This window comes from Pecten maximus, chromosome 3 (genome assembly GCF_902652985.1).
Source record: "Pecten maximus chromosome 3, xPecMax1.1, whole genome shotgun sequence".
NCBI classification, from domain to species: Eukaryota; Metazoa; Mollusca; class Bivalvia; order Pectinida; family Pectinidae; genus Pecten; species Pecten maximus.
Window position 1 is genome coordinate 40,203,420 of NC_047017.1, and position 12,964 is coordinate 40,216,383.

General features: G+C 37.7%; 1 protein-coding gene across 4 annotated transcripts in view; it reads right to left on the reverse strand.

Moving 5' to 3' along the window:
- The window catches only part of LOC117324166 (thyroid adenoma-associated protein homolog), a 50,846-nt gene that overhangs the window by 34,118 nt on the left and 3,764 nt on the right, over positions 1-12,964 (reverse strand). For 3 of the 4 annotated variants that reach the window (XM_033879845.1, XM_033879847.1, XM_033879848.1), the window contains exons 4-15: positions 12,769-12,880; positions 12,242-12,402; positions 10,490-10,618; positions 9,655-9,778; positions 8,126-8,709; positions 6,161-6,270; positions 4,464-4,547; positions 3,642-3,837; positions 3,048-3,141; positions 2,719-2,889; positions 1,267-1,425; positions 976-1,085 (exon numbers count right to left, since the gene is read on the reverse strand). In XM_033879845.1, coding sequence (XP_033735736.1) covers positions 976-1,085; positions 1,267-1,425; positions 2,719-2,889; positions 3,048-3,141; positions 3,642-3,837; positions 4,464-4,547; positions 6,161-6,270; positions 8,126-8,709; positions 9,655-9,778; positions 10,490-10,618; positions 12,242-12,402; positions 12,769-12,880 — 2,034 coding nt within the window. The remainder of the gene's footprint in view (positions 1-975; positions 1,086-1,266; positions 1,426-2,718; positions 2,890-3,047; positions 3,142-3,641; positions 3,838-4,463; positions 4,548-6,160; positions 6,271-8,125; positions 8,710-9,654; positions 9,779-10,489; positions 10,619-12,241; positions 12,403-12,768; positions 12,881-12,964) is intronic. The other variant, XM_033879846.1, reaches the window with a different exon arrangement.

The window sequence follows — 12,964 nt, forward strand, 5'->3', positions numbered from 1 at the left end:
TGTCAACGTGTTCTTTCAGATGGGGTGTAAGGCTATGACCTAAAGTGAATTGCCGCTAATTAATATGCAAAACTAACTATTTTGGAAATATGTGTAGATATTACAATTTATTGTTAATCAAAACAATCAAGTTTATCATTTTTCAAAGCAATAAATAATTTGATAGAAATCCATATGAAAATGAAGCATCACAAAAACAATTGTGAACTACTTTTTGTGTGTCATCATTTCTGCAACCCCGTGAAACGGCCACCAAAAGTTAGCCAATCAAACCCATTGAACCACATAATTGAGGAATCTTTCTGTTCAAAGATCACTGTATCAACCAATCACAATGCTTTTAGATTTTATTCCATATGTGGTATAAACTGTTTGCAATTCAACAGTTGTAATGATCATTTCATGTCTTGGTAGTTAAATAACGCCAGTAGAAAGTAGAAATATGTATAACCAACTCTGAAGTATCTGTTTTATCTAAACCTATAGTAAACCTGCCAGAGGCCATTACATGTAATACTCATTTATTAAATTCAATGTGACCTGAATGTTTCTATTACATCCTCTTTGATGATACTGATCACCCTGGATCACTCCAGGAGTAATATTCATTTTGGATCTGCACTCCTGGAACATGTCATGGCATAATTGAAGCCTCAGTTACCGCCATCTTGTGAATGCAACAAAAAAGACTATTCTGATCCTTTGATGTCCATCAAACGAATCTCGAGGCCGCCATACAGTTAAATTGACTGGCTTTGAATTTAATTGTCATTCTTCAATGTTTTCAAAAGAAATGCACCAGCTGCTCAATGATTGGTCAGATGTTTCCCCTTACATCAATCAAATAGCTATTTGTGTTATTTCAATTTTGCTATGACATATTCCAGAGGAGATTGAAATGAACCAAACCTTACAAGTATTGAGGATGGACACTGATGGGTGATATTATAATAATAATCGTTGTAAGATAAATACCTCATCAGCTCCATCACATAGACAGTGGAGGAGACAGACCGTGTTGGATGTGGAGAAGAAATCCCACACACCCTCATCCCTGGCATGGCTAACCAGTGTCAAGGTTGATTCTGAAAAGGTTAAATTCTCTCTGAATTTGCAGAAAATTCCGATTGTGTCAAACTATATTTGCTACCTTAAAAGAAAATCACATAAGTTTTGTTTTTCAAAGATAAAGCTCTATAAGTTTTAGTTTTTAAATTTTAACACTACCATATGTTAAGTTTACAGGATTAATTAGCCATGACATACCTGGTGTGAAGGATTTCCTCTGCTTGGAGTCGGTCTGATATACCAATGTGTCGTACAGAATGGTTAGAAGGTCAAGACAAGTCTTCCGTCGCTGGTAACAAGCCCCTGACATCAGACTGTCTACACAGAGACTCTGAAGCCACTCAACAAAGGTCAGACCTGATACATACATGGAAATAAAGTGGGTCGGGATAAATAATAGGTAAATCAAAACAAAACTTAACAAATAAAATCTGTATTCTGATTTCAGTAAATTTTTGTATTGCTGAAATATATCTTGAATACCATAACTGACTTGAAGTAATATTGCAAAGTGCATTGAGTATCAAATTTTTGTCAAAGATTACTAGGCTGCTGTGGCCTCTAACCTAATGACCCATACTGACCATTACACACTATGACCCGTACTGACCATTACACAGTATGACCCGTACTGACAGTTACACAGTATGACCCGTAGTGACCATTACACAGTATGACCTGTACTGACAGTTACACAGTATGACCTGTACTGACCGTTACACAGTATGACCCGTACTGACTGTTACACAGTATGACCCGTACTGACAGTTACACAGTATGACCCGTACTGACCGTTACACAGTATGACCTGTACTGACAGTTACACAGTATGACCTGTACTGACAGTTACACAGTATGACCCGTACTGACCGTTACACAGTATGACCTGTACTGACAGTTACACAGTATGACCTGTACTGAACGTTACACAGTATGACCTGTACTGACCGTTACACAGTATGACCCGTACTGACAGTTACACAGTATGACCTGTACTGACAGTTACACAGTATTACCCATACTGACCGTTACACAGTATGACCTGTACTGACAGTTACACAGTATGACCCGTACTGACCGTTACACAGTATGACCCGTACTGACCGTTACACAGTATGACCCGTAGTGACCATTACACAGTATGACCCATACTGACCGTTACACAGTATGACCTGTACTGACAGTTACACAGTATGACCTGTACTGACAGTTACACAGTATTACCCATACTGACAGTTACACAGTATGACCTGTACTGACCGTTACACAGTATGACCTGTACTGACAGTTACACAGTATGACCTGTACTGACCGTTACACAGTATGACCCGTACTGACAGTTACACAGTATGACCTGTACTGACAGTTACACAGTATGACCTGTACTGACCGTTACACAGTATTACCCATACTGACAGTTACACAGTATGACCTGTACTGACCGTTACACAGTATGACCTGTACTGACAGTTACACAGTATGACCTGTACTGACCGTTACACAGTATGACCTGTACTGACAGTTACACAGTATGACCTGTACTGACAGTTACACAGTATGACCCGTACTGACCGTTACACAGTATTACCCATACTGACCATTACACAGTATGACCTGTACTGACCGTTAGACAGTATGACCTGTACTGACCTAACGAAATGTCTTTTCCAACTCTTAATTCTGCCAAACAGCTGTCTCGTATCCTGGAAAGTAGTTTCTTCATGCTGGCTCCTAGGTGTTGTCTGAATGGGGCAGAGTCAATCTTGAGGTTGTGAGGCAGGATTTCCATCAAAAGTTTGCAGTCTCTCTCTGACAGTGATTCTGTACACAATAAGATTTCAGACTATACTGTAATTGTCTCTCTTCTCTCTTTGAGAGGAATTCTACAAATAAGCATACCCTGTATTAGTCTCTCCCAGGTTCTAAACAATAGTAAATCAAAACCTATAAACAAGCTCTACCTTATTATAAGTACATACCAGCTTTCCGTAGGGAGCTGCAGATCAGACTGATGGCCTCGGCTCGAGTCTCCTCAGAACTACTGTACAGAGCTTCTCTCAACAAGGCAGAGTCCTATTACATTAATGGGTACATTATTTAACACAGATTGTGACAGTTTATCAAATTCGAACAAGAGCACCACAAACTGTGAGACAATGCATAACACAGCTGGCTGACCTGATCCAGGTTTATATATATAACATATTATATATTTAATGTATTCTTTGACTTGGTAATAACTGTCCCAAAAAAGTTAAGTCCAAAATGGGTAAGAAATAATTTGAAAAAAAATCATAACCATAAATTAAATACATCTTATCCTTTTTAGACCCTACATGGATTTCCATGCCAAAAATAGGGACAATAAATCATGGTCTGACTGAAATGTAGATCACTGAAGAAACTTGAACCAAACATTCACCAGACAAATGCAAAGACTATAATGCGTGTATATAATAAAACTGTTTAGAGTTGTCTATTTTCCTAGATTTCTATTGTTAAAAAAGAAATCCCTGTAAACAAATTTTTCAAATATAATTTTGAAATAATTTGATGAAGTAAGGATCAGTTACCTCAGCTTCTTTGCCTGTGTTATTTCTCGTGACCTTTGACACCACCACCCAGGCATGCAGAACCTGTTGCCGTGGAAGACTAGAATCCTCCGCGTACAACACACCTGACAAGTGTTCCTGGAGGAAATCTCCAACAGATGGCAGCACCTTCAGTGTTGACTGCACCCAGTAGTGGTTTGTGTTACTTCGTAGTAATCTGAAATATATTACAGGAAAAATCACATATCAACTTTTCCTGTTTTCTTCAGGGTGTGCAAATATCAAGTTCTTGTTAAGCTTATATAAAATGCTAGCAGATCTCACTTTCACAATATAAATATATAGTGTACTTTATATGCTGTGTTTATGATAAGTATCTAGAACAATGGCATATCCATAATCGCTAAGCTCGAGATAAATTGATAAAAGGAACAATTCCTTTCAGTTTGAATTATGGAAAGGGAAGGGGCATAACTCTTAAATTCTTCACAAAATTTAGTGAATATATATTCCAAGGGTATAATGTTATAGCTTGAAAATAATTTTAAAATAAACAGACAGATGGACAGAGGGAGAGACGGACAACACACAGATGGACAGAGGGAGAGACGGACAACACACAGATGGACAGAGGGAGAGACGAACAACACACAGATGGACAGAGGGAGAGACGGACAACACACAGATGGACAGATGGACAGATGGACAGAGGGAGAGACGGAGTGGTTAGTACAGGGCACCACAGGTGGTGTACATTTATTTTAATGTTTGGAAAAGTTGGAGTTAGATTAAAATAACCTATGTGATATAAGTAAATATGGATATTTCTTATAATGTACTTACATATTGTTACTTGTGAGACTCTGTATCACAGTATTCAGCCAGGTATTGCTCCACACATCAACAGTGTCTCTGTTATTCTTTTTCCTACAGAGACAGTAAAAACACTTGGTATTCATATCTATGTTACATATATATATATGTATATACACTTCCTATTATAATTTCAAAGTAAAAGCTTTGCAGGTTCCCTGATAATCATACCTATATAATATTGATGTGCTCTAATTATATATTGATACGACACCTATATAATGTTAAACCTTGATGTGCTTTAATTATCTATTGATACCAAAACCTATATAATATTAAACCTATATAATATTAAACCTATATAATGTTAAACCTATATAATATTGACATGCTTTAATTATCTATTGATAATCACACCTATATAATATCTACATGCTTTGATTATCTATTGATATCACACCTATATAATACCTACATACTTAAATTATCTATTGACAATCACACCTGTATAATATCTACATGCTTTAATTATCTATTGACAATCACACCTGTATAATATCTACATGCTTTAATTATCTATTGACAATCACACCTGTATAATATTGATGTGCTTCGATTATCTATAATTCACTGAAAATTCCAAAGCATTTACTCAGAAACTAAACAATTCACTTTTTGCAATGATATCATAAGTGAAATCTTAACAGAACTAATGCACTACTAGATGGTTTTAATTCTTTTGACACAAACCAAATAAAACAAATAATATCACTTGACAGAGTCAAAATCCTGGTAGTGTAAATTATATCTAAAATGGGAAAATGTCATGTCATTGTAACTCCCTAAATGATGACCCTGTCTACACTGTGAGGTGGTGCCTATACATGATTACCTGATCTGTGAGGTGGTGCCTATATGATTACCTGATCTGTGAGGTGGTGCCTATATGATTACCTGATCTGTGAGGTGGTGCCTATATGATTACCTGATCTGTGAGGTGGTGCCTATACATGATTACCTGATCTGTGAGGTGGTGCCTATATATGATTACCTGATCTGTGAGGTGGTGCCTATATATGATTACCTGATCTGTGAGGTGGTGCCTATATATGATTACCTGATCTGTGAGGTGGTGCCTATATGATTACCTGATCTGTGAGGTGGTGCCTATATGATTACCTGATCTGTGAGGTGGTGCCTATACATGATTACCTGATCTGTGAGGTGGTGCCTATATGATTACCTGATCTGTGAGGTGGTGCCTATACATGATTACCTGATCTGTGAGGTGGTGCCTATATGATTACCTGATCTGTGAGGTGGTGCCTATATGATTACCTGATCTGTGAGGTGGTGCCTATACATGATTACCTGATCTGTAGGAGGAAGGCTTTTTTTACCTGATCTGTGGGAGGAAGGCTTTGTTTACCTGATCTGTGAGGTGGTGCCTATATATGATTACCTGATCTGTGAGGTGGTGCCTATACATGATTACCTGATCTGTAGGAGGAAGGCTTTGTTTACCTGATCTGTAGGAGGAAGGCTTTGTTTACCTGATCTGTAGGAGGAAGGCTTTGTTTACCTGATCTGTAGGAGGAAGGCTTTGTTTACCTGATCTGTAGGAGGAAGGCTTTGTTTACCTGATCTGTAGGAGGAAGGCTTTGTTTACCTGATCTGTAGGAGGAAGGCTTTGTTTACCTGATCTGTAGGAGGAAGGCTTTGTTTACCTGATCTGTAGGAGGAAGGCTTTGTAGACATCTGCTCCACATGGAGCTAGGTAGTTTGTAGACATACACTGTTGGAGATGCTGCCTGATCTCAGGACATCGTGTAAGAATCTATAAGGATGACCAATAAGAGTCAGAATAAAACCTAAGTACCCATGCCCTCCCTTAAATCAACTATAGCCATACAAGGTACGTAAAATTGTGTTCAAGAAATAAACTCATTTGTAGCATACATCCATATTATGTGTAAAGCAAGTTTCATGAAACTGTGTCGAGAAGATTTTATTGATAATTTGAGAAGATTAAAAATAGTCCACTATTTATATCTTTACATTGAGCCATATTACAAGAACTGTGTATACAGGATGGCTGACAGATAGACAGAACATGGTCACAGCCATATTACAAGAACTGTGTATACAGGATGGCTGACAGATAGACAGAACATGGTCACAGCCATATTACAAGAACTGTGTATACAGGATGGCTGACAGATAGACAGAACATGGTCACAGCCATATAACAAGAACTGTGTATACAGGAAGGCTGACAGATGGACAGAACATGGTCACAGCCATATAACAAGAACTGTGTATACAGGATGGCTGACAGATAGACAGAACATGGTCACAGCAAGAACTGTGTATACAGGATGGCTGACAGATAGACAGAACATGGTCACAGCCATATTACAAGAACTGTGTATACAGGATGGCTGACAGATAGACAGAACATGGTCACAGCCATATAACAAGAACTGTGTATACAGGATGGCTGACAGATAGACAGAACATGGTCACAGCCATATAATATAACAAGAACTGTGTATACAGGATGGCTGACAGATAGACAGAACATGGTCACAGCCATATAACAAGAACTGTGTATACAGGATGGCTGACAGATGGACAGAACATGGTCACAGCCATATAACAAGAACTGTGTATACAGGATGGCTGACAGATAGACAGAACATGGTCACAGCCATATTACAAGAACTGTGTATACAGGATGGCTGACAGATGGACAGAACATGGTCACAGCCATATTACAAGAACTGTGTATACAGGATGGCTGACAGATAGACAGAACATGGTCACAGCCATATTACAAGAACTGTGTATACAGGATGGCTGACAGATAGACAGAACATGGTCACAGCCATATAACAAGAACTGTGTATACAGGATGGCTGACAGATAGACAGAACATGGTCACAGCCATATTACAAGAACTGTGTATACAGGAAGGCTGACAGATAGACAGAACATGGTCACAGCCATATTACAAGAACGGTGTATACAGGATGGCTGACAGATGGACAGAACATGGTCACAGCCATATAACAAGAACTGTGTATACAGGATGGCTGACAGATAGACAGAACATGGTCACAGCCATATAACAAGAACTGTGTATACAGGATGGCTGACAGATAGACAGAACATGGTCACAGCCATATAACAAGAACTGTGTATACAGGATGGCTGACAGATGGACAGAACATGGTCACAGCCATATAACAAGAACGGTGTATACAGGAAGGCTGACAGATGGACTGAATATGGACACAGACTTTATATCTACTTCTACCTTTAGCTTGGCATCTTCTGAGTGTCTTCTGTAGTCTTTTGAAACATACTCAACTTAAAAAAAACTTCCAGAAGAAAAGACTATATTCCTGTAGTTTATTTTTTGTTTTTTTTATTTTACAACAATTGCGAAAGAATGTATTGATTTTGAACTTACACTAAATATCACTTTGTTTACTCAGATGGAAGTATGAGGGGTCGAATAGTGGAATGAATGGCGAGAGAAAAGTAGGGCAGGTCCCGGTGACCCCTACACTTTTTTACGTCCTAACAGGGAACATAACCCCTGGTGGACTATGTAAAAGACAAGTGCGTTACAACTGTGTCACTGTAAGGATGTCCTCAGTGTGTATCATACCAGCCTTGTTACTCACCTTGTCCTGGTCCACATAAGACAAAAGGACAGCTAGAATCCTGTACTTCCCCTTCACATACCAAGGTGTAGTTTCTAATTTGGACAAAGCTTTTCCTGACAAGTCATTGTCAATATTGTTCGGACTTGTTTTGTTCTTGGTTGTTATGGTATTCCAGCATTCCAACATCATCCTGAATATCTCTCCTACTATCTCAGCCACATCTTCTACAGGGCTGTCCCAATTCAAATACACTAAGTTCAAAGTCTGTGAGAAAATGTCACTTCTCTCAATACATTCTACATGAAAATTGTCATTTTTTGTCAAACATATGGAACATTTTTTATACCATGACAGCAATAAACTAAAGGAATGAAAGTGTAAATTGATTGGTCCACAGCAGTATCCAACTATCACTGGGAAAAGGTCAGTGATGAATGTATTTGATTGGTTGTTTCCATGGTAACACAATAGTTCAGTAGAACTACATGCCACAATGCCTTTGACCAAACATATAGCACCGAGTGATTTCCTGTAGGAGGCATTTATCTGATCAGAAGATGTATGTCTGGAACCCCTCAGACTTTCTGTGGAAAACTGTATATCTGAAAAGGACCCAATATTCATAAAAAGTTATTAAATCACATTTGTATATTTTAGAACCATATCTTATTATAAATATGTAAGTTAGCCTTCAATTTAATTTTGTAATGTTTATTTATTGATTTCTTACTCGTTTTACAGCTGTAGTAATTAAATATCTAAAACTTGTGTAATCTTTCTGAAATGAAGGAAAATCAGGAATAGTTTTTGAATTTAGGGAATACATTTGCATTTCATTTCCTTATTCCTGCAGGTACCGGATGCTGTGACATTTAGCCAATATAATCTGGTACAGTGTATTAAGAATGCATTTAATGGAAGGGCCATTATAACTACATAGTAATTTGTGAATGAGATGTTATTACACTTTTGTACCAGTTATCGATATTGTTATATCTAATATAACTGAGTTGTTAATCTTAACCACACATTAACAAAGCTCTGAAGGCATTGCAAATGGTAAAATTTTTGCTAAATATCTCCAGAATGATCAGTAAATGTCTCCAGAATGATATGTAAATATCTCCAGAATGATCAGTAAATGTCTCCAGAATGATCAGTAAATGTCTCCAGCATGATCAGTAAATATCTCCAGAATGATACGTAAATATCTCCAGAATGATCAGTAAATGTCTCCAGAATGATCAGTAAATGTCTCCAGAATGATCAGTAAATGTCTCCAGAATAATCAGTAAATGTCTCCAGAATGATCAGTAAATATCTCCAGAATGATATGTAAATATCTCCAGAATGATCAGTAAATGTCTCCAGAATGATCAGTAAATATCTCCAGAATGATATGTAAATATCTCCAGAATGATCAGTAAATGTCTCCAATATCATTTGTAAATTTTTCTCAATAATTTTTGCTAAATATCTCCAGAATGATCAGTAAATGTCTCCAGCATCATTTGATGTTACTACATCAAGGATCACACTGAGATTACCTGGATTATGGAGAGACATGAATGTTGACCAGAAAGCTGACACAGTGACTGCTGGTGAGGAGGCCGTGGACAACACGTAGGAAAATGTTGTGCCCGCCAACAAAACACAGTCTGTGGCATATCCCTACAAGAAAAGAGGAAAAAAGGCTGGGCAAGATTTAGTGGAGAAGTGAACAAGATGATCTTTGTTAAACATAGAGATATATATGATCCTAAAATCACTAATGTGGGACATCAACACTGAGGAGTTCAGCTAGGAGTTTGTATTGTGTGACTAACTGATATGGAATGAACATGATTAGGCAATGTCAACCATAACCTTGTGATTGGTGAGCAGGATTTTTTATTCTGACAAAATACTGTGTTTTAAAAGAAGTATGCCAATACACTGGAATTCTCTCAAATGAAGTTTGAATTATTGAATTGATCCTTAATACTCATTGAATTTGAAACAAAAAGTATCAATATTGGTTTGACATAAGAGTTGTCTCCCTTCCACCGACAATGATACTGCGACATAACATATCAGGGGAGACAACTCTTCATGTCAAACAAATATGGGACCTTTCAATAGAGTTCAATTTACTTTTTATTCTTCGTGTATGAAAATATGGTTTTAGATTTCAAAATGATTAAGTTCAAGACAATTATTTCTAAAATAATAATTTCACCTATTATCATTCAATAAGAATACTGAAAAAAGTATGACAAAATCTGTAATTGATAATGCATTAAAACTGTATCTTGTCATATATTCTTAGATTTTCATCACAATGTTATACTGCACTATCACCCCCAGAACTTCACATAGACCTGCCTTACAGAACTAACTTACATCAGTATCTAGAATGCTGTACACAACCGTCAATAATGATTCCACAGCCTCTTTCTGAGGACTAAAGCCTTCAGGAGTCTCTGTAATGGTCCTCCCCAAAGGACAGGACTGAAACAGCTGCAGCACAATCTGTTGAGAAGAAATTATCAATTAATTTAATTTTCTTCCTTATGCAAAAGCATCATGGCTGGTTACAAACTCACAAATTGGTATAAAGTTGGCAGAATCTATATTCCTACCTGAATTCAAAGTGGAATTGTCATCTGCATAGCCAACAGTAGAGAGATACTGCACTTTTCAACATTAAATGAACTTATTGTAAAGAAACTGATTTTTTCCCTTATTAACCTTTGACTTAAAGCAATCCCAGGTCAGTATGCCATAGTGGTATGGCATTCGAGTATATCTAGTCACAATGGAACTTAGATTCCAATATCGCATTCCACGTTTTTTATGAGAGCTTCTTGGGGTGATATTGGGCCCCATTCCCCATTGGAATTATTTCATATTTCCACCAAATTCACAAAATTTACAGTTGACTCCAGAAAATTTCCATCCCAATTCACCAAGTTTCAACACAAAATAATGCAAAAGGCCCCCTTCCAAACCAGTGAAAGAAAGCCCTGCAATTTTTGGTAACCAAAAAGCGACCTCTTTCAGACAACAGAACAAATCTGTAATGATCAAAACACTTACCTTAACTTAACTTCAAGCCTCATTTGTAGAGAGGTCTGAGGGGTAATGATTGGAATACTCACCTTGCCAAGGGTATACACATTCCCAGCCTCATTTGTAGAGAGGTCTGAGGGGTAATGATTGGAATACTCACCTTGACCAGGGTATACACATTCCCAGCCTCATTTGTAGAGAGGTCCGAGGGGTAATGATTGGAATACTCACCTTTAACATGGTATACACATTCCCAGCCTCATTTGTAGAGAGGTCCGAGGGGTAATGATTGGAATACTCACCTTGACCAGAGGATACACATTCCCAGCCTCATTTGTAGAGAGGTCCGAGGGGTAATGATTGGAATATTCACCTTGACCAGGGTATACAGATTCCCAGCCTCATTTGTAGAGTGGTCCGAGGGGTAATGATTGGAATACTCACCTTGACCAGGGTATACACATTCCCAGCCTCATTTGTAGAGTGGTCCGAGGGGTAATGATTGGAATATTCACCTTTACCAGGGTATACAGATTCCCAGCCTCATTTGTAGAGAGGTCTGAGGGGTAATGATTGGAATACTCACCTTTACCAGGGTATACACATTCCCAGCCTCATTTGTAGAGAGGTCTGAGGGGTAATGATTGGAATACTCACCTTTACCAGGGAATACACATTCCCAGCCTCATTTGTAGAGAGGTCTGAGGGGTAATGATTGGAATATTCACCTTGACCAGGGTATACAGATTCCCAGCCTCATTTGTAGAGTGGTCCGAGGGGTAATGATTGGAATATTCACCTTGACCAGGGTATACACATTCCCAGCCTCATTTGTAGAGAGGTCTGAGGGGTAATGATTGGAATACTCACCTTTACCAGGGTATACAGATTCCCAGCCTCATTTGTAGAGAGGTCTGAGGGGTAATGATTGGAATATTCACCTTTACCAGGGTATACACATTTCCAGCCTCATTTGTAGAGAGGTCTGAGGGGTAATGATTGGAATATTCACCTTGACCAGGGTATACACATTCCCAGTCTCATTTGTAGAGAGGTCTGAGGGGTAATGATTGGAATATTCACCTTGACCAGGGTATACAGATTCCCAGCCTCATTTGTAGAGAGGTCTGATGGTGTCTTTCTCTTCAATGTTTCTAAACATCCTTCAATCCAAACCAGAAATGGGACAAGCTTCTCCTCCACAACATTTCTCACCACCAAATTATGCTCCAGTAAGTTGGACACTGTAAGAATCAATCTAATATTTTACCTTTTTTTCCTTTGTGGGGGAAGGGGGAGAATAAGCCACAAATATGGGACGAAAACAATTACATTTTTCTATAATATAACTAACCTATAGCTATTGTACCATATAATATGCCTATGTTATAACTATCATCAGACATGCCTAAATATGAGTTAATCTGACACAAATGTACGTATAGAAATGATCTTTATGTAAAAATTTTTTTTTTTTTTTTTTTTTTTTTATAATTCTTTATGTAAAATTTATTGAACTAAAAAAAATCTGATATGTCACAAGCCATTTAGATTAACGTGGCATTGAAACTCATGTTCGATCCTCTATAGCATCCATTAGATTAAATTACCTGTTGTTAAACTCGTTAAATCTGGATTTTCCTTAGAGGTAATTGAGGACACAAAAGCTGACAACTTGTCTTGGATATAGTCTTTGTGTGTTAATCTCCAAGGTTGTAACAACTGGAAGACACAGACATGAACTGTCAAGTTACAATAAGAAAACATTTTGACATTAATATTTTACATTTACATATATCACATCAC